General features: G+C 37.7%; 1 protein-coding gene across 5 annotated transcripts in view; it reads right to left on the bottom strand.

Annotated features, from left to right (window-relative positions):
* FYB1 (FYN binding protein 1) overlaps window positions 1-23,122 on the bottom strand; it is a 161,895-nt gene that overhangs the window by 11,697 nt on the left and 127,076 nt on the right. For 4 of the 5 annotated variants that reach the window (XM_078445107.2, XM_060637630.3, XM_078445104.2 and 1 more), the window contains exons 6-16: window positions 22,918-22,952; window positions 21,834-21,954; window positions 17,752-17,911; window positions 17,119-17,263; window positions 11,928-11,950; window positions 10,846-10,912; window positions 9,932-10,069; window positions 8,417-8,442; window positions 5,781-5,847; window positions 2,648-2,738; window positions 901-1,063 (exon numbers count right to left, since the gene is read on the bottom strand). In XM_078445107.2, coding sequence (XP_078301233.1) covers window positions 901-1,063; window positions 2,648-2,738; window positions 5,781-5,847; window positions 8,417-8,442; window positions 9,932-10,069; window positions 10,846-10,912; window positions 11,928-11,950; window positions 17,119-17,263; window positions 17,752-17,911; window positions 21,834-21,954; window positions 22,918-22,952 — 1,036 coding nt within the window. The remainder of the gene's footprint in view (window positions 1-900; window positions 1,064-2,647; window positions 2,739-5,780; window positions 5,848-8,416; window positions 8,443-9,931; window positions 10,070-10,845; window positions 10,913-11,927; window positions 11,951-17,118; window positions 17,264-17,751; window positions 17,912-21,833; window positions 21,955-22,917; window positions 22,953-23,122) is intronic. The other variant, XM_060637637.3, reaches the window with a different exon arrangement.

A 23,122-nucleotide genomic window follows, 5' to 3' on the forward strand; every position in this document is an offset into this window, starting at 1 on the left:
TGAAAGCCAACCACACCTCCTCCATGATAACTTTAGATCCATTTCCCCAACCTTGAGTCACTGGTTTTATTCTTAAAACTCCCATTTCAGTTCCTGTCCCTGAGTCACCTTCCTGTCATTAAAATTCGACTCAGAGTTCATGTTTCCACACAGACTGGCCAAGCTGATATGGGGCAGCCACACTGACCATTCTATTTTAAATACAGGGCACATAATTTTGAATTACTCTTCCCCGGACTTTAAGTGAAATAAGCTTCTTTTTCAAGTTTGACAAAAACATTTCCATCTGTCAGTTTTAATAGCTGATAAAGTCAAAGAAGACAGGGACTCTCTTGTGTTCATTTGGAAGAGTATGTTGTATTAAGTGTGTCCACATAGGAAATGAAAACAAGTAAATTTGCAAGGTAGGAAAACTGGAAATTCTGCATGTGACATGTGCTGTATAATTTCAAAACCAGATGACAGCAAGAGCCACTCACTGCTTAGCACAGTGGTTCTTGCTTCAGTATACTTAAGAATAAGCTAGGGATCTTATGATCACAGGTTCCATCTGCCACCCCCCAGAGCTCATGACTTAGCAGGTCAAGAGTGGGGCCAGGCAACTGTGATTTTAATACACAAAGGGTTTTCTGATGCTGGTGGTCTGTGGGACTGCATTTTGGGAAGTACTAATTTGGCATTACTTTGGCACCACAGTGCCGAATATAGCAGGTGAGAAACGATAAAGGATGAAAATAAGATACGCTGATTTCAGCACCGCAAATCTCTAGTTTCTTAATGTTTTCCACAATTCATAAAGCATAGAAAAAACAAAGTTAATAAAACAGGGGTGATCAGGAAAACGTGTCTGATTATTAAACCCTGGAATGCCATATTGACAAAGAGTAAGCAGTGACTTACATTTCCCTTCTTCATTCCTGCAGAGAACTTTCGTATCATCAGTGCTTTGTATAACTTCGAGAGATTCACCGGGCTTCACCTGTAGATCTCTGGTCCCCCACCTTTTAGAAGTTAAGGAGGGTGCAACTTTGGTTGAATATAAAACTCTAATTTCACCATCATACTGGAAAAATACAAACATTTATATTATTGATTGATGTGTATTATTAAAGTAATCCATTTACTGACAGATTTATTAAGAAAGTCTTTGCTAGGGCACCTGGGTGGCTCAGTTGTTTAAGCATCTGACTTTTGTCTCAGGTCATGATCTCACGCATGGTTCGTGAGTTTGATCGTGCGTCGGGTGAGCTGGAGCCCGGCCTCAGGTAAGCCCTGCTTGTCTCTCTCTCTCTCCCTCTCAAAAAACAAAAAAAACAAACAAACAAAAAAAGTCTTTGCCAAACAAGCAAAAAATAACGTAAAAGCATTACAGAAAAATTTTCGAGAGAAAAGCTACTCATAATCTCACGAAACTAATATAATCATTATTTTTAAAATTAAAAAAATTTTAAGTGTACACGTGTGTTGATTTGATACACTCATACGTTGAAAAATGATTAGCAGTGTAGCTTTACCTAACACCTCTATCGTTTCACATGGTTACCACTTTTTGTGGTGAGAACACTTAAGATTTACTCTCTTTACAACTTCCAAGTATATAAGACAGTATTGCTAACTATAATCACCAGGCTATACCTGAGACCCCTAAAGTTCGTTCATCTCAAAACTGAGAGTGTGTACCCCTTTGACCAATATCTCCTCCATCCGCCCACCCCAGCCTCTGGTAATTATCACTGTACCTTGTTTTTGTGAGTTTGGCCTTTGAAGAGTCCACATATAAGTGATATTACAGAGTATTGTCTTTCTCTGACTTACCTCACTTAGCATAAGGCCCTTAGGGTTGTCACAGTGGCAGGATTTCCTTCTTTTTCATAATTAATATTCCATTACATATACATCATATCTTTGTTTTATCCATTCTAGTTTTAGATTATCCTCTTACTAAAGTTCAAAGAACAACTAAATGTAAATGATTATTGCAGCATATATAGTGCATGTATGAGAGACTTCACTTAATTTGTTATAAAATAAATTCAAATCTAAATTTTGTAGTAAATAAAGGAGTTAGGATGGATAACTCATATTGATAATTACACTTAAAATTTTTTTTTTAGTTTATTTATTTTGAGAGAGAGAGAATGCTCACATGAATGGGGGAGCAGCAGAGAGAGAGGGAGAGAGACAATCCCAAGCAGGCTCCATGCTCTTAGCTAAGAGCATGGAGCCTGATGCAGGGCTTGAACCCATGAACCGTGAGATCATGACTTGAGCCAAAACCAAGAGTCGGATGCCCGACTGACTGGGCCGCCCAGGTGCCCCTATAATTACACTTTTTTTTTTTTTTAATGTTTATTCATTTTTTTTGAGACAGAGAGAGACAGAGCATGAATGGGGGAAGGTCAGAGAGAGAGGGAGACACAGAATCTGAAACAGGCTCCGGGCTCTGATTCATCAGCACAGAGCCTGACGCGGGGCTCGAACCCACGGACCGCGAGATCATGACCTGAGCCGAAGTCGGACGCCCAACCAACTGAGCCACCCAGGCGCCCCTATAATTACACTTTTAATAAGTGCATTGTGGTACTTAAAAGTCATTGTTTTTTTCATTAGCATTTTGTACTTTGTCTAATATTTAAATATGACATACTTTAAACTTTTTCCTGAAGTCTTTCTCTTCTTTTTCCTGCTTTTTTAGCTTCTTGGGGTCTTTTTCTTCTGTCTTAGCCTTGGCTCCTTGACTAAGATGGCAGAACACACATAAAACAACACTTAGTTTAGTTTGAAAAGAATAGTGTACAACAAAGACTTCATCCATCACTTAACAATTCTGTTAAATTTTGTTTTTAGTTAGTTCCCTTTCTTAGAAGTCTAGTACATTCATTGTAGTAAATGATAATATTTCATACACGGAAGAGATTCTTCACAAGAATATAGTTAAAGTGGAAGTAGTGATTACTTATGTTGAACCACTGAAATGACTGAGGTATAGTGTAAACATGCTTACACATCAGAGGTTCCATATAATTCAACCTGTCTATTGTCAAACTCCCTATATATTTTCAGCCCTTCCTACGTAATTACGTGGCCTGGCCAATGTCATAGAAGAGGCTTTTTGAAAAATAATGTTTTTTAAAAAATTGATTTTTATGTCTTGAAAAGTTTATCTATTTAAAAATAAAAAAGTTTAAAATTCTAGTTGAATTTTCTTGAGCGGTTTTTCATATCTACTTAAAATGGAGCCAGGCTGGCATCTCATAGACACCAAATGGACTCCAGCTGATTGTCATTAGAAGGGTGAAGAAGCCAAAGATAGTGATTCTCCAGCCTGGACACATATAGGATCACCTGGAAGTTTTATTTTTTTTTTATTTTTTTATTTTTTTATTTTTTTAATATATGAAATTTACTGTCAAATTGGTTTCCATACAACACCCAGTGCTCATCCCAAAAGGTGCCCTCCTCAATACCCATCACCCACCCTGCCCTCCCTCCCACCCCCCATCAACCCTCAGTTTGTTCTCAGTTTTTAACAGTCTCTAATGCTTTGGCTCTCTCCCACTCTAACCTCTTTAGGAAGTTTTAAAAAAGTACCACTACTTATGTCTAATTCTTAGAAATTCTAATTAAATTAAATACATTCTAATTAAGTAGAACTGAGTGAGGTCTAGATACTGACATACATACTTTATAGCTCCCCAGATAATAGTAATTTGCATCCAAGGTTGAGGGACATTTGCTAGGGCTGAATGTCTATGTTAGGGAAGGGTTGGGAATCTCTGAAGGAGGGAATGTTAAAATCAGAATTTTTGTGTATAATGAAAAATTCTAAACACTGATATTAATTATTATCTGGCTTACCTAAAATAAAGTTTTGTTTGCAACTGATTTATTGAAAATGTTTGATTCTTTAACTTTCGAGTCTTGGGATTTAGTTCATCTACTGTGAAATGGATTAGCACATTATCCTTCCTTGGGTTCTGTATCCTTCCTCAGTTTCTCCTGTCTTATGGTCCTCTAGGCAGTAGTGGAATTGCTGTCCCAAATCAGCACTTTGGAGCCATCGGGACATACACGAGTGTTCAAAATGCCCCATGAGCTCTCTTTGAAAATACCTTACTGAAATTTAGATTTAGCTAAAAATAGAATATTCTGTTAGAGAACATAAAATAGTCTTAAAGTCTGAAAATAAGCAGCAGTAAGGAAAACGGTACCTTTTTATCACATCAAGTTTAACCAGCTGGGGTTTATTCTACTTGAAGAAAAGGTCCAGTGCATAACCAGGTACCTAGAGAGCTGTTTAATGGAATGTGGTGGCATTTTTACAGGAATATAAAACAGAAAAATGCATTTAAAAATGTCAGGGATAGAAGTGACTTCCCAATGGTGAGGAATTTTCAAACCAAACGTATCACTGAAGAAGATTAGATTTTCCTTCCAGAAAAAAGGAGAACAATTCTCTTTTCATCTTGCATGTTTGTTTTGCCTGTGGAACTTGATCTTTACATAGAAATGATAACATATTCTCCCTTCAGTTTCTTTGATCTTGAAACTTTCATTCAGTAAAATTAGCTTAACGGTGTTGGTAAAAAATAAATGCTAAATGAATACATGCTCATGCACTCTTGCAGCATAGCTTAGAAGACGCTATGTATTATCACCGGTTTATGTCACTTTCAGCCTTTAACTAATCAAGACCAAGATCTTTTTATTCATCCTTTTCTCCTGAGAAAGCTACAGACGTGTTCTTGCTTTCATACACAGTATGTATCAGCTCATCGCTTGTGTTTATTGGAATATAGAAAAATCTTACCATGTTATTTCCTATTTCAAAAGAAGTTTCTTTTTTTAATTTTTTTAAACAATTTTTTTAACGTTTATTCATTTTTAAGAGACAGAAACAGAGTGCAAGTGGGGAGGGGCAGAGAGAGAGGGAAACAGAATCCAAAGCAGGCTCCAGGCTCTGAGCTGTCTGCACAGAGCCCGATGCAGGGCTCAAACTCACGGACCGCAAGACCATGACCTGAGCTGAAGTTGGACGCTTTACCGACTGAGCCACCAAGGCGCTCCTCAAAAGAAGTTTCAAAAGAGACTCCTTTTGTACTAACTGATCTTAACAGATTTTCATACAGTTTTAGCCTAAAATGAAATTGAAACCTTAGGTGAGCTGAAGAATGTCACTATTCACCTTGAACAATTTTTTTTTTTTAAATTTGAATGGAACCTTTGAGAATCTGATGCTTTTGTGAAAAAGAGACATAACAAAGTCCTTTTAAAACACAAATCATTTTTTTTCATAAAAGGAAAAAAAATCTTGTGGCGGACAGAAGAGATTTGAAGAAGTTAGGTGAGGGTTGAGACATAAACTAAGAAGTGCATTCAAGACAAAAAGCTTTTAGGAAAAGGGTAAAAATAAAGGGAGGAGATGAATTGGTGAGATCAGTCATGATCAGGCTCTCAAATATTTCCCCAGTGAATGAATATTTGAATGAATAAATGAGTGCAGACATCAGTGAGTCACAGGGCAGGGGATAATCAGGGGACCAGCAGCAGAACTACTGGGAGAGGGGGAGGGGAAGAGGGAAAAGCAAGGGAGGAGAAAGGAGAAGGGGGATCAGGGCTCTCCACCCACAAATGGAGCAGAACCCTTAGAGCTTGGGTCAGAGAGAGGACAGAGCAAACAGGAGCGAACACAGGTGATCCATAACCCACTGGGGTTTTATTCTAGTTGAATTTTCTGGAGCAGTCTGATTTCTGTTTCAAAATGAGGACATTTTAATTACCTCAGCTCTGCTGGTGGAGCAGGGAAATCAGACGCATCCACATCGTCATAAACTTCATCTCCCATGTCTAACAAAAGACAAAATACCAAATGTTGAAACACTTTAGGTTTGAAGTTTTAAAATTATTATTATTATTATTTTTTAATTAAGTAGGTGCTATGTCCAACATGACCCCGAGATCAAGCATCACATGCTCTACTGACTGATCCAGCCAGGGACCCCAGTTTGAATTCTGATATGAACATTCAGTCATGTTTTTAATTTAAAGATTTTTCTTTCAAAGACAACAAAATAAGTTTCCCTGGGGTCTCTGTACATTTCTCCTGGAGGTAGTGTCTATTCCTTCAAAGGGAGAGGTTTTTCTCTCCCTAGATGCTTCTGTTAAATTTCCCTCAAGAAAGCCAGTGACCATGGTTATAACTAGCATCACCAGGATAAGTCCCCCCAAAACAGTGACTGAGATTATTTGAAGATCCACACTTGTGATGAATGGAAGATAAGTAGATTGCTGACAAACAAATCAATATTACAGCCCATTGGCAGTAGGCAATAGAGATTGAAATCAAGATTCCTAGGGGATTTAGGATGCTAAGATAATATATATTATTTTATTTATATGTGTGTCTTTGTCTATGCCTGTCTATCTGTCCATCTGTCTATCTATCTATTTATCTATCCATCCATGTATCATTCTTTTTTATTCACTGATCTGCTTGCTCCTTATTAACTTTTAATTTATAGCAAAATTAGGTGTGGTATCACCTTAAAATAGAAAGAATATTTCTGTTAATAAGACAGAGCTGGTACCAGCAGGTATTGAGAACCAGTATTGGTGGAAAAGTGGCAATGACCTTAACGAGTACAATGGCTTTTCCAATCCATAGATACTTTTCTTCCTTCTAGAGCTCTTGTTAATAAAGTCAGGAGGATTGCTTCCTCTTTGTACCTATTGAGTTGCTCCACAGCAAATTAAGCTGAAGAGATGAGTTGAAGAGAGTAAAATGTTTTAAGGAATGATTATCATAGAAAGTTTAAATGCTCTCTGCTAGTGGCAAGGATCTAAATTCCTTTAAGAATTCCTCCTCTATCTGTAATGTAGAGAGTATATACATATATGGTATATACATATACTACACACACATGTGTCTGTGTGTGTATTCCTCCCCGCCCCCCCACTCAGGTAATTAATTTCACAGCTATGTGAAGAATCCATAATTAATATATAAAAATATGACATATCATTGGTTTCCAGAATGGGAAATATTACTGTTCCATGCACACGCACTTAAAACACACCTGAGAACAAAAGAAAATGAAAAAAAAACCATAGTTTTTACTTAACTGATCACATTTGTTTCATTTTATACCTATCCTTTGTGGAGCTAAGATTCTTGAATGCTTTTTTTTAAAATTTTTTTTTAACGTTTATTTTTATTTATTTTTGAGACAGAGACAGAGCATGAACAGGGGAGGAGCAGAGAGAGAGGGAGACACAGAATCTGAAACAGATTCCAGGCTCTGAGCTGTCAGCACAGAGCCCCGACGTGAGATCATGACCTGAGCCGAAGTCGGACGCTTAACCCACCAAGCCACCCAGGTGCCCCACTTGAATGCTTTTTGAAAATTATACATTAAGATATAAGCTCATTATTAGCTATTGATCAACTTTTATTAGTGCCTTGCATACTTTCATATTGACAACTGAACACGAGGTCAGATAACCAGTTTGGAAAAAGAGATTATCTGTGTATTTAGTTTTCTCTTTCAATTTATTTATAAATTCAAATAAACTTTTTGAAAGACCCTGAATATTCTTTTTTTTTTTTTTTTAATTTTTTTTAACATTTATTTATTTTTGAGACAGAGAGAGACAGAGCATGAATGGGGGAGGGGCAGAGAGAGAGGGAGTCACAGAATCGGAAGCAGGCTCCAGGCTCTGAGCCATCAGCCTAGAGCCTGACGCCGGGCTCGAACTCACGGACCGCAAGATCATGACCTGAGCTGAAGTTGGACGCTCAACCGACTGAGCCACCCAGGCGCCCCAAGCCCCTGAATATTCTTATGAGACATTTTATTTTGTTCAAAGTGAATTTAAGAAAAATCTTTTAAAGTTCTGTCTCAGATCTTTAAATTAAAAAAATAAGCTGACGGAAACTGTACAAAGAAGAAACTGTTTTATATTTAGCAGTGGAAGAATTTCCAAATACAATATAAATGATACATTTAAAAAAAATCAAAGAAATTTAGATTTAGAAGGGCCTTGGTGGCATATAATCTGGTATATTTTTAGAAATCATTGCACAGAGGCCCAATATATCAAGCTCTACTGAATTGGGGTGGATAAGAGATGGGAAATATTGATGTCCATCCCTGCCCACTTGTTTATTTCTCCTTCGTGACCCCTATGACTGGGTGAACTGTTTAAAAACCATCAAGATGAAAAATTCTCCTCTTCCCACTCTTTCACTGTTGAAGAACTGTGGAACAGTTACTTGACAGCTTTACACAAGTTATTTTTTCCAGAGTCAGAACTTTAATCCAGACACCATGACTATATCCAGTGCCTTCCCACCACCCTATCTGCAAAAAAAAAAAAAAAAAAGATATAAAATATATACTTAATTTTTGTTACTTACCCAATTGTTTAGGAGGAGCAGGAAAACTGGAAAGAAAATGAGAACACAATTATAATCAGACCAATCTAAACACAGAAATTGAGTCCTTTATCTAGGGATAGGCCTGAACAAGTAATAGCCCGGAGGCTTATAAAGGCCAATTAATCCATTGACTATCATTCCTTTCTCATCCTCCATTTTTCCACAGAGTTTCAGTTTCTGTCCATCAATTTGGAATTTCATGAGACTTTTTGTTTTTAAACTCCAATGGTGGCCAAAAAAGTCAACAGTCAAGACATTCAGTGGTTTATTTTGCCCATGGCCATTGGACCAGTATTTTCAGATTTGTCCTATGGGGTTTGGGCATATTATCACATCAGAGTAAAATAAATGGACTCAGTGTTTTGGAGTCATCGTGGCATAGCTCAGGCCAAAAGCTTTTACTTGACTAAAGGAGTAGAAATAGAGAGCTGAAATCAACAAAGGTCATAGGACTCTTTGCATGACCACGTTTTCCCAATATATGTACCCAAACAGGAGAATGGTGAATAAGAGAGGAATATCCACCAAAACTACAGAGGGGGAGCTTATTAATAGAAGTGATCCTAATAGAAATTAGGACTGGGTGGCATTTAGTTGCAAAAGAAAAAGACCTTTGCTTTTATTACTTTTTGAACTTTAAACACACACATAAACACACATTATTGGCAGAATGGTGCACAGTTACACTGAAGTGTGAGAGGTCATTAGTTCAGATGATTTAAAATCAAAATTAGGAATGTGCAGGTGGAGCAGGAAAAATAATCTCTGCTTTTATTTCTAAGTAATGTCTGCATTTGAATAATTCTGCATCGAGAGGATTTATTAAAAAAAAGAGGATTTGTTATGTTTACTTATAATTTTGAGTGTCCTGTTCACTAACTGTTGTTTTAGGTTTCACAAAAGAGTTTATAATGAGGAATTCTATGTGGAATTAACATTTTAGAAGGACTGTAATGAAATATGGAGACTCTAAATTTAACTACAAACACTTTAAATACTGTATTTAGAGAAGAGAAATTCCAAATTGCATCCTTATTTCCAGAAAACTAATTTTTAAAAGAGAATGTATATTTTGAAGAGTAGTCACTATATTATATAACGTGGCATTGGAATTGTGAGCTTTTAGATATGACGCTGCAGTTAAAAAAAAGTCCTACTCAATGGAGTGTATGTGTATGAGTGTGTGTGTGTGTGTGTGTGTGTGTGTGTGTGTGGTGTGTGTGTTCATTTGTGTGTCTTATCTGTGCATGTTTGTAGGGAAAGCAAAATATATCTTTGAACCATATGACAATTTTTGAAGACTTTGTGCTCTTCTGTAAATGTCTGAGTGTAAGGGTGACACAGTAAATAAGGCTCAGATGACTAATGGAAAATAACACTGAAATCACTTAAGCCTGTCAGAATTTGGTTATTGGTTATAAAATATTAGTAGCATTTGATTAAATTAATATTAGTGTAGTTATTGTGCACTGGATTTGTTTGGTTGACTCTTACGATGAACCTTCATTATTGTCTGACTCAGAGACTTTAGGTTTCTCTCGTATACTTTTCTTTTTGTCATCTTTTCCCTTTAACATCTTCAAAATCCCCCAGGACCACGAATTACTCTTCTCTTCAACCTGTAGTGTGGAGCTTAGGAGCATGCAGGCATTGATCAGAATGGAATAATCAGCGGAACACGAAGACATTGGGTGGACATTCAGATTTTTTATAACTATACTGCATTGATCATGCAGGCAGGAAGTTACTCATTGTAATCAACAAGATGATGCTTTCAGGTTTATAGGCCTCAGTCTTTGAATACTGCTGCTGCTAGGTTAAGTAGTAGGTAAGTTACTTTTTTTCTATTTAGTGAAATTTCTTTTAGTTTTAAAATAGAAAGCTAAGTCAAAATTAAGTTTTAGACATCAATTTTGCTTTATGTTATGTTTAAAATTAAGTAATTAACAGATCTTAAAATTTAAAATATGCCATTATAAAAGTTTAAGCAAGTACAGAATTAAGTCTTACACTGGTTTTGCCACAGATAGCAGATGGTCTCAGTGCATTTGGATTGCCTGTAACTATGATCATTATATGGAGGATAGCCATGCATCAGATAAGCTCTCCAGAGATTACTGATTGATAAATAAATGATTGGGAAGAGTTTTAAAAAGAATCTACAGCATTGGTAATTCTTTTTCATTTCTCTTTTTTTGTTGGGGTTCTTTCAAACAATATACCACTTCATCTGAAGTCTTGTGCAATTATACTTTCTGACTTAGGACTGCTATTAATTAAACATTCAAATAATTTTTGGTGTTATAATAAGGAACACTATATTTTGCTTTTTATTCTAACCAGAAATCAACATTAAATTTCAGTGTATCCAAAAATTTACAAGGAAGCAATTCACTGATTATTCTTACCCATCATCAGTATCTTCCTCTTCGATCCCATCGTAAATATCATCATCTGGGGGAGGTGGGAACATCCCTTCATGTGGATTGGCCAAGGGGAGAGAATCTTGTGTTAATTTTATAATTTTGTCAGGTAATAGTCACTCAAATTTGATAGTAAATCCGCCTTATTTAACTGCAGAAAACGTTTCTTAATAACCATGTAACTAAAAAATAACTTTATGTTCCTATTCTCACATAGATAGTAGGTAAATGAATTTTTTTGTTGAATATTTTTAAAGGAATTCTTAGAGATGAAATTTAGTGAATGTAGAAAGAGTGCCAAGCTTTGGAGATAAAAGGGATGGGGAAGAATAAATATGAGAAAAAAATTAAATTGAATAGAGTGTAGAGTTAAATACTGTGGAAAAGAGGAGGGAGGAGGCGATAAGAAAATTTTAATTAATAGTGAGGAGACATTCAGGAAAATATACTGATCAAGATATAAGTGAGGGAAAACAAATAGAATGAAAGGTGAATTTGTGAATATTGGTAGTAGCTCTGGTTCATTTAATCAGAGTGATATTTTAAGGGCTAAACCCTTTGTTGTAAACCCTTAGGAACCTTGCTGTTTGACAAATATTTATTTAACAAGTGTTTATTGAATACCTCCTCAATGCAGAAATATGTACAAAGAACTTGAAATCTGACTTTTAGGATGAGTATTTTAGCACTGTAAATTAGTGCTAAAGGTATTAGTAAAATATCTTTATTTTGGTGATGAGCAAATGAGGAGTCTTTATACGTTATCATCCAAATAAGGATACTTCTGAAAGTGAAGGGGGACGCTATTAATAACTGTGCTCAGACAACTGGCATAAATTAAGATTGCCCTGGGCACGCTGGAAATGGAGTCACCCCATGACCCATAACAAACTTGGAAGAGAGAAGTGACTTGGTTAGGGTCACTCAGTGACCAGGACTGGAATCCAGGTCATTGGCTTCCAGTCCAGTGGTCTCTCTACCACTTAAAGATCTTCTTCATTATTTGCAGACAAAAGCATCTTGTAGTGATGACTCGAAGAAACTGCTGATAAAAGTTTGTGGCTTACCTCCACTTCCACTCTGACTGTGGCTAGGAAAAAAAAATAAATTAAATTAGCATATGAATTATGTAGCTATTGGGAAGAGAAGTACATGTATTGAACAGTTATACAAAAGAGAAATAACATTGCAGTTAAAAGTTACCAGAATGTTTTATGTGAAGAGGAAGAGACATTGTTCCTTATCACAATAGATGAGTAGTAACAAGGCAAAAACAAAACAAAACAAAACAAACCTAATAAGGATCAGATGAGTACTACATAAAGTTTTCAAAACAATGTTAATGTTTGCTTCTAACATTTCCCATGAGGTAGTTTTTAGCTTATACTTTATTGCACCATTCCGTACATGGATAGATTTATGAAAAACAACCAACCAACCAACAGTATTATTCCAGGAATCATACAAAGCCATTAGTTTTTTAATGCTTTTTATATTTTACTTATTTTGAAAAAGCGAGAAACAGCATGGAGGAGGGACAGAGAGAGGGAGAGAGAATCCCAAGCAGGCTTCATGCTATCAGTGCAGAGCCGGATGTGGGGTTCAAACTCCCCTCACAAACTGTGAGATCATGACCTGAGCTGAAATCAAGAATCAGATACTTAACCGACTGAGCCACTCAGGAGCCAGGAACCATTATTGCATTCAATTCAATTTTCTTTTAATATGTTATCGCCAGAGCATTTAACTTTTAGCCCAGTAGCATTATATTCTTTTTTAAAGGGAGAATTTCTAAAAAAATGGAAATCTTACTCATGAGATATTATTCTTATTATTACATATAATGTGGCCCTGATTTTCTAAATTCAGATTGCCTGTACTTTTTATTTCTAGAACATTCTATATTTTCCCCATTAAAATTTTTTTGATGTTTATTTATTTTTGAGTGAGGGAGAGAAACAGAATGGGGGGGGGGGGGGAGGAGCAGAGAGAGAGGGAGACACAGAATCCGAAGCAGGCTCCAAGCTCTGAGCTGTCAGCACAGAGCCCAATGTGGGGCTCAAACTCACAAACTGTGAGATCATGACCTGAGCCGGAGTTGGACAATAAACCGATGGAATAACCCAGGCACGCCTATATTTTGCCTATTTTATAATCATCTATTTTCTTGCCTCAGTCTCCCACTAAAATGTGAGCTGTGCTACAGCAAAGGAAGAGTAGATTGTGAGAACTGGAAAAATCTCAGAAGCCTGGTTTAATCCCCTTGTTTTGCAGAAAGGAAATGAGAAATGGAATGACTTGACCAAACTCACTTCTAATTAACTGAAGAGCTGAGATAGGAACCTTGGTGCCCTGCCTTCCTGTATAGTGTTGTTTTGTCTATACCTCACTGCACTCCCTGTAAGCACCATTTTCGACCTTTGGATAATCTGCCTCCAACAGGTATCAGTCTGATATTACAACCATACATTATTAATTATACACTCATATCTGATTCTTCAATCTTAAAGTCAGAGTAAAGGAAATTGGCCTGACACAGATCTATGGGTTAATTTAGAAATAAAACCTGCCCTTACTAATGGAACTCTGTAGCAAAGCATGCTATAAATGTCCTAATATATAAATAAGGAGTTGATTTTTGATGAAGTTTAAGTATATTCTCCACTTGCTTGCATACTGTTTTCTCATTCATTTTGTCTGACACTTCCCTTTGAGCATGAAGCAAGCAGTCAGGATTATGCGAAAACTTGCAGTTTTGGTTGGCTGCCACTCCTGGCAAATAGAATTCATCCTGGACAATGAATACCGATCTCATACCAATCCCCAAAGAACAGGGTTTTAATAATCAGGAGCAAAGCTGCCGCACATCATTTTCTTTTTAGAGCAATTCTTCAATTTCCCAGACTTGTCTGTTTGGAATTCAAAGCACTTACCAGCTGAAGTGGAGGTAAGGAGAGGAGAGGGTGAGAAAGAAGGGAAGAAAACAAGGGAAGGAGAAATGCAAGGAAAAAGGTTGGGGAGCAGGCAGAGAAGCAAGCTTGTCACATGATGGGGAAGTATGTGTGTGTGTAATTTCCTTTTCTTCAAGGCCTCGTTAGTTATTACAGAAATTGCTTTAGTTGAGAAAAAAAGGAGAAAGACAGCGGTCGGGACCTGTGTTTCTAAGCCTCTTGTCTGCTCACAGAGTCTGAAGTTCGAAGTCAGTTCCCCCTTCTCTGGAGGAATAAGGGAGAGCAGGGTGCGGGGACAAAGGGGGCTTCTGGAGAAGGGGAAGGAGGGGATGGTGCTTTCTCCAACTCTAGCTGGGGCAGCTCCCGGCTGTCCTCAGCATCTTTCCTTGTTCTACTGAGGACAAAGCCTGTTCTGTTGTGAGATCTCACAGGGAACAGCTGTAGCTTCAAAAAAAGAAAAAAAACACTTGTGTTTTCATTTTCTCTTCTTTCGTTTTCTTATTAAATATGCATACGGGGGTGGCGCCTGGGTGGCTCAGTCAGTTAAGCATCCGACTTTGGCTCAGGTCGTGATCTCACCGTCCGTGAGTTTGAGCCCCGCATCAGGCTCTGTGCTGAGAGCTCAGAGCTTGGAGCCTGTTTCAGATTCTGTGTCTCCCTCTCTCTGCCCCTTCCCGCTCATGCCCTGTCTGTCTCTGTCTCTCAAAAATGAATAAACGTTAAAAAAATTAAAAAAATATGCATACCGGCTGCAAGATGCTAGTATATTCTCTGGGGCTATATTTGTTTAAGATATTGAACATTAAAACCATGCACCTCCTCCAGCTCCATTTCATTAAATGGAAGATTCTTTTTCTGCTGCATGCTTACTAATCAGAGCATGTTTAAGAGTTGTTGTCTGTATGGACTCGATACAATGGAAAAAGTAATAGTATTAATTAGGGGAAATAGTTGCCACTTACAGTTAAATAATATTTCATTTTAAGAACATCACCCCTTTTCACGGATTTAGTATTTTTTCTTGAGTTTGTATATCATAAATATGTATTTATTAATATTACTGGGGTTCTTTACTCTCAAAATATGAGAATTTTTTAAAATAAATAAAGCTAAAGTATATACATTGATAACAGACATGGAATGACATACGCATGTACAGGAAATTTTGTACGTCTCAGAATATGGCCTTTTAAAACTTTGACCTCAAAACTGGCATTTACAAACCCCTACACTAGGTCAGAGTGTTTCTGATTACTAGAGCCAATTTATGATCTGTAAACTCCAGGGCACACGTGGCATGTTTTGATATGTGTTGCATAATTTATGGAGTATTTATTAAATGTACCACAAATTGTGCAACATATATCAAAACACGTTGAGAAGACATTGCAGGTCTATTTAGAAAGACAAAACTGCCAGAAAGCAACATGACAAATTTAACTGATGACATGAAGTGAGCAACTACAGGAAGGAAATGGAATTCTTCCTACATTTTATAAGTATATTACTATTTTGATCATTTCACATTTTAAAAATGTTTGATAATTGAAGCATTTTTTTTTGAACTTTGAGTTATGAAGAATGCAGACCCATTTTTACCCAAGTGAAGAGCTAGCCCAGATTGTGTGTTTTGAGATCACAGTGGATGTTTCCCAATTCTACAAAATGGGCACAGAAAACAAGGATTCTTAAGTGGGCTGGAGATTTTCATCTTCCTTTACCTTCAGCTTGAAGGGGTTATGGATTTACCAAGAAAAGGGAGATATTGGAGGGAGGAAGGAATGAAAGAAGAAAAATGGAAAAGCAAGAAGAAGAAGGGACAGGGAAGACCAGAGCTGGGAAAAGGAGCCAGAGAAGGAGGGATGGAGAAAGGCAGTTGAGGAACTGAGAAGGGAAAAGACGGGAAGAAAAAGTGCATGGGAGATAGCCAATCTCCCCTCCTGCCTCCTCCAGTAAGGATGTCTTGTGTTCGTCTGCCCCAGGAAGACGTTCCCATAATTCCTACAGGGAAGGCCATTCCAATCTACTGGAATGAATGGTCCAGGAAAAATAAATTGGACCCTTTGCTGATTCACAGGGATCACAGAGAATTGAGCTTTTGCTTTTTATGTTTAAAATTTCCTTTTTAAATGTTTATGTATTTATATTTTTTTGAAAGAGAGAGAGAGAGAGAGAGCATAAGCAGGGGACGGGCAGAGAGAGGGGGAGACACAGAATCTGAAGCAGGCTCCAGGCTCTGAGCTGTCAGCACAGAGCCCGTCGTGGGGCTCAAAGTCAGGAACCATGAGATTATGACCTGAGTCGAAGTTGGCCGCTCAACCGACTAAGCCACCCGGGCACCCCTTACGTTTTTACGTTTAAAGAGCAAAGTAGGGGGGTGCCAGGGTGGCTTAGTTGGTTAAGCGTCCGACTTCGGCTCAGGTCACGATCTTAGGGTTCATAGGTTTGTGCCCCGCACTGGGGCTCTGTGGTGACAGCTCAGACCTGGAGCCTGCTTCTGATTCTGTGTCTCCCTCTCTCTCTCTGCCCCTCCCCTGCTCATGCTGTCTCTCTCTGTCTCTCAAAAATAAATAAATGCAAAAAACGTTTTTTTAAAAATAAAGAGCAAAGTAGAACTGTATTAAAATTCATTCTTTTTTCTGTTATGTTTTCAAATAAGAACAACAAATACATTTAGACTCAGAGATTTCAGAGCAAAAATTTTTATATTTTTAGAGCTGAATTTTATATCTCATGCTTCATGTTTTTATGAAATCATATTTACTTTAGGCATAGCCCTAAGATCAAATCAGAATGATTATTATTAAACAGCATTTTGGAATGCTAACACATTTGGCAAGACCTGGCAAATGGACTATTCTTTTTTAAGTAGTATTTGATACATACAACCAAAGAGTAAAGTAAAAGACTACAGAGTTTTAAATTTTTTTTAATATTTATTTATTTCTGAGACAGAGACAGAGCATGAGCAGGGGAGGGACAGAGAGAGAGGGAGACACAGAACCAGAAGAAGGCTCCAGACTCTGAGCTGTCAGCACAGAGCCCAACGCGGGGCTCGAACTCACAAACCATGAGATCATGACCTGAGCTGAAGTCGGTCGCTCAACCGACTGAGCCACCCAGGTGCCCCAAGACTACAGAGTTTTAAATGACCTTTCACCCCTATTGGAATACCTGTAGCTGTAAAAGGGTATTCAGGGATAGCAAGCAGTAAGAGACGCGGAAGGTAAAATTTTAGGATCTTAAAATACATCATCTCTGACGAGCCAGCAATCTGATGTGTTTTACAATTTGTATTTGTCCATACCTGCTAATATCATCCTGCTCTGCGACATCATCATATACCTCCTGGTCATCTCCAATCGGTCTTGATGAAAGAGCACCGAGAGAACTTTTCTTCAGCCTCAGGGAGTCGTAGTCAATCTCCACAGCAGTTGTTTTAATATAGCCATCTACCGAGAGGAAGAAGGATTTATTGTCAGGCAACTGTAGTTTCAATATCTCAGAGTTGTAGACAGAATATCAATTGCACATCTGCACATCTTTCCCTTCATTTCTTTGCTTGCACTCCTGATTTATAGACTTCCGACGCAGACACATTTGACTGGACTTCGTCAAAGTCTTACGCTGTTGTGGTTTGGGATAAGCCTAGAGTCTATTTTAAAGATTCCACAGTGACTCACAGGACTCATTTTTTCACCTTTTAACATCAGTGAGGAAACCAATGCCCTTTGTTTCTCCCTGGAATAAAACAAATATTTACACTGTTCCCCAGTAAAAAGACAATGCAGATGAAATGAAGGTATGTCAATGTCATTTTCAATCTTCCTATTTTTGTCCACCCTGTAAAATACTCCTAACTTAACAGAATGTCTTAAAAAAAGAAAACAACAACAACAACAACAACATTTGGAGATGTCATAGGAAAATTTGTACTCACATGACCCCCTGGCGGTTCTGCCCAGCCATTTTCCTTCAGGGTTGTCTGTGATGCGGATTATTTCAATTTGCTCTCCTTGCTTGAAGCTCAGTTCATTCTTTCCTCCTTTGACATCACAGCAAGCTTTTGCTTGATGGATGACTTGAATAGGGCCTGTTAGCTGCAAAGAAGGGGGGACATCACAATAGGCTTCCTTACTCTTCGGAAAATCTTTTAGGAATGGAGTTTTGAAAGCAACTTGCCGACCAGCCTATTTACAACATTTATGGTTTGAATTAGACACTGAAGGTGAATATCATCTAATGAATGTTCTTATAAGACGTGGTAGGGGAAAATCACAGTGGTGAGGCAGAACCAGCAAAGGACAGGTAAGCATGTGCTTGGGGTCCAGGAGAGAGTAGCAGTCATCTGTTGACCTTAGAAATCTGTGAAAGGGTTGCAGAGGAAGCCACTAATAACGGAATACGATTTATGTAAGACAATACACACTGGATGCCATGGTTTTTATGGGATATGATGGTGGTCTGCTTGGTAGATGGAGGTTTTTCCATGTTTGCATTGTGTAGTTATTCTGATGGCTATTTTCAGGCTTCAAACAGCAGAGGGAAGGGAAGATGGTGAGTGGTTGTGGGCTACACTTATGGGAAAAGCATTTTCTTTTTTTTCTCTTTCTTTCTTTCTTTCTTTCTTTCTTTCTTTCTTTCTTTCTTTCCTTCTTTCACCTTGCGGTGTTGTCTGTCTATAAACTTAGAGTAGACATTACCTGCTATAAACAAGATAACATTCTAGAAATAGCTTTGTAAATAAAAAATAGCAAACAAGTGTTATGTGAAGTTTTAACTTTTTATTTATTTTACTTTTTAAAATGTTTATCTATTTATTTTTGAGAGGGAGGGAGGGAGAGAGAGAGAGAGAGAGTACAAGCATGAGCAGGGCAGACAGAGAAAATCCCAAGCAGGCTCCACAATGTTAGCACAGAGCTCAGAGCAGGGTTCAATCCCACGAACTCGTGAGATCGTGACCTGACCAAAAATCAAGAGTTGGACACTTAACTGACTGAGCTACCCAGATGCCCCTGTTATGTGAGGTTTTTCAACTTAATATCCTGGATAGTATAGTGGTTTCTTGACAGCAGAATGCAGTACTCCTCCCTTGTCTGTGGTTACATTTTCTGGGGTTTCAGCCACCCATGGTGCACCATGGTCTAGAAACAGATGATTGCCCTTCTGGCCTATTGTCAGAAGATCAGTAGTGGCCTAATGCTATGTCATAACGCCTAAGTCATTCACCTCACTTCATCTCATCAAGTGGGAATTTTATTGTCTCACGTCATCATAAGAAGGGTGAGTGGAGGACAGTAAGATATTTTGAGAGAAGCAGATGGACCACATTCAATAACTTTCACTACAGGAGAGTGTTACAATTGTTCTATTTTATTGTTAGTTATTGTTCCTTTCTTCCTGTGCCTAACTTATAAATTGAGCTTTATCATAGGTATATGTGTGTAGGAAAAAACATAGTATATATAGAGTTCAGTACTATCCATGTTTTCAGGTATCCACTGGGGGTCTGGAAATGTATCCCCTTGGATAAGACGAACTACTATAATCTAGTTTAGAACATGAATCCTAAACTCCTAATCCTAAATGTGTATCTTTCCAACATAATTTCTTAGATCTTTCGATATGCAAATGTGCATTGTGATTTTTGAAGTTCTGCCTCATTTTATTGAACTCATGATGCTATGAATTGTGAGACATATCATCAATTTCGTATCACTGAGAAACAGCTTAATTTAAATTATGTTACACCAATGATGTTAAGATGCATTATTTCAGAATTTTAAAATGTGAAATATTTTATACTTTAGAATTAATGAAATATGGTGCTGTGTAACAGTTCTCACATTTAATTTCTTTAATTTTAGCATGTATTAACATTTTTGTGGAAGGAATACAGCTTGTGAAGTCCTAGTCTTTACAAACCTTGAATTCATATTTTAGTGGTATGATTTCCATACTGTATTTTTTCTTACTAAGAAATTTTATTTGAGTGAATGAGTGAAACAATGCAAAATTGATTTCTCCAAAGGAAATGCAAGAAAAAACTTCACGTAACTCTTTCAAAGTTACAAAGTACCTTCCTAAAAATGTGTTATGAAAAATTTTTTAAGTTTATTTATTTATTTTGAGGGGAGGGGAGCGGCAGAGAGAGAAGGACAGAGAGAATCCCAAGCAGGCTCTGCACTGTCAGCACAGAGTCCAACATGGGGCTGTAACTCACAAACTGTGAGATCATGACCTGACCTGAAAGCAAGAGTCAGACACTTAACTGACTGAGCCATGCAGGTGCCCCTGTTATGAAGACTTTTTTTAAGAAATTAATTTTTCATATTTGCCACTTGGAATATATGAACATTGGTACCCATACGTCTGTATGAGTTAAATGTCTTAACATTCATATTTATTCATACCTAATTTTACTTATATATAGTAGGCTTTTTCAAAATTTAATGAGAACTTTGGTAGATATAGTGCCTTATGTACATTATTTTATTTAATTCCACAACAAACTTTCAGGAGAGATACCATTTATTCTAAGAATAAGAATCTGAGATTCAAAGACATAAGAATCTAAGATTCAAACAAGTTTAATAATATGCCCACAATCACATAATTCACTTGTACAACTGGAATTTGAATCCACATCTGTCCACTTGACTCTAAGCTGCTTTATGTTTTTCTTGCACCATGCTGTTGAGCCTTTCTTTTTTTTTTTTTTAATTTTTTTTAACGTTTATTTATTTTTGAGACAGAGAGAGACAAAGCATGAACGGGGGAGGGTCAGAGAGAGAGGGAGACACAGAATCTGAAACAGGCTCCAGGCTCTGAGCGGTCAGCACAGAGCCTGACGCGGGGCTCGAACTCATGGACCGCGAGATCATGACCTGAGCCGAAGTCAGACGCTCAACCAACTGAGCCACCCAGGCGCCCTGAACCTTTCTTTTAATACAACAAATATACTGGGGAGTTATATAGAAATCAAAATTTTTATAGCTGAAACCATATATTAAATGTTCCAGGGGAATTAAATGTTTAAAAGAACCTTGACATGAGTCTTTTTTATAGTGAAGAATAGTTCGGTAATACAGTCACCTTATGTATAGCTGACACACCAGACCCATGCCAGATGGGCCATATCATCAAAGACAGTGTAGACAAAAGAGGATAGCCTACAAGCTTAGTGATGGTGGTAGAAATTTGAAATCAGGGGTCCGAAAAGAGAGAGGTCAGAAATCTAGGTGGGAAAAGAGGGATGGGAAATAGCGGGTATCAGAAGTCAACAAGTACATAAGCTAGAAATAAAGGCAAAAATGTAAGTCAGGTCTAGATACCAGCAGTGGGAGTAGTTCATAGAAACTTTATTCTGAGACAGGTCTGATTCATCCAGAGACATTTACGTCCCTTATACCATTGTGATACCTGCCTCAAGGATTCTTACGTGTGTGGTCCAAGCTCATAGTATAAGTAGGTTAATAACAAATATGAAATCTTGAGAGCCAAGAAGCGTTTGAGCAATGAGTATTCACTCACTCAATCAACAGAAAATTTCCTGGGTGCCCACTAATCATAAGCCACCATATTTTATCATATTACATTTTTAGTGCAGGGATAAGGAGGCATATTGGGTAAGATAATTACTGTTGTGAAGATAGTTACTTTTTAAAATTTTTTTTAACGTTTTATTTATTTATTTTTGAGACAGAGAGAGACAGAGCATGAACAGGGGAGGGGCAGAGAGAGAGGGAGACACAGAATCCAAAGCAGGCTCCAGGCTCTGAGCCATCAGCCCAGAGCCCGACGCGGGGCTCGAACTCATGGACCGCGAGATCGTGACCTGAGCTGAAGTCGGACGCTTAACCGACTGAGCCACCCAGGCGCCCCAAGTAGTTACTTTTTAAGGAAACAATAACTAAGTAATTCTCCCACCATGTAAGTTTTCAAGAATGGTGTGGTGTCCCTTTTGCGTGAAAATCATAGAGAGATCACTCTTTTTTTACCCATCAGCAAGCAAGCTCTTACTTTAAATTTCTTCTTTATTTCTTGTTCTTTCTTTTCTCGCTCTTTCTGTTCCTTTTTCTCCAGTTCTAATCTCTTCTTTTCCTCCTTTTCCCTTTTTTTCTCTCTTTCTTTGGTTGCTTCTCTGTGGATAAAAATTGTTAAGTTGTTTTGGCACTTGCGAGCATTGATGTGTTATGGCTCACATATCCAGGAGACAGTATCTCAAGTATAGACGAAGGTGAAAAGCCAGGAGTTGTCAAAATTACTGGGCGTGTGAGATTGTTCTTAAAACCAGTAGGAGGCATACAAGTGGGGATACCTGCCAAAGGCTCTGTTTCCACTTACACCCTGTGCCAGCAAGCGGAAGACACTGCGTATATATAAAGACCCTGTTCTTTCTGCATATGGGCATGAATAGAATTGATCTCTGCCCCCCCCCCCCCCTTCACGTGCATGCACTCCCAGGTACAGGGCATGCACATGGACATACATGCAAACCTTAGCTCAGAAACTTTAGTGAGAATTCATTGCTTAAGAACTAGGTAGAGCAAATTAAGATATTTGAATCAACAAGAGAGAAAATAACATATTTCTTTCTCCTTTCACTCATTTTCCAAGAAATTTCTTAGTCCTGGGCTATGGGGAAGCCTGTTTTGGAGCTATTCTTTTAAACATCTTTCTGCTGTAGCAGGTTGACACTTTGTCATCTGATGCTGTGGTAAATTATTTCTCAGAGCACCCTGGTGAGGTGGAGCACTGCCTCGATGGGGGAGTTGTAACATGCAAATGAATTCATTTGCCCAAGGACACACTGAGAACAAGAAATACAGATTCCTAGCTCCGTGATTCCCTGCCTGTGGTCTATCCAGTAGCTGCAAGTCTCTGGCCTCTCACAGAACAACATTTTTAAGAGTCTTCCATGAAATTCTTAGGCAAATAAAGAATCTTTAGTCCTTTGTATTGAAATAAAGGTTATCATTATATGCCAGTCATTTGAACAATAAAGCTTTTTCCCCTTAGTGTTGAATATCCATCTATTCTCCCTCATACAAATCATAATATTCATTTTAGGCAGAAAAATCACGGTAAAAAATGTAACCCATACATGTCTTCATAGGTTTCTCCTTCACTGTCTTGTTCCTGCCAAGAAAAACATTAATAATGATTAATTTTAATTCCTAAAAAAGGGAACATACACATATTACATTGATCAAATACGTAGTAAAACAATCATAAATGTAAGTGTATGTAAATTTGTCTTGCTTAAAATATTTTTTCCCTTAAAGAGATACACTGGAAAAGTAAGCACA

Source organism: Panthera onca, chromosome A1 (genome assembly GCF_046562875.1).
Source record: "Panthera onca isolate mPanOnc1 chromosome A1, mPanOnc1 haplotype 2, whole genome shotgun sequence".
Taxonomy (NCBI): Eukaryota; Metazoa; Chordata; class Mammalia; order Carnivora; family Felidae; genus Panthera; species Panthera onca.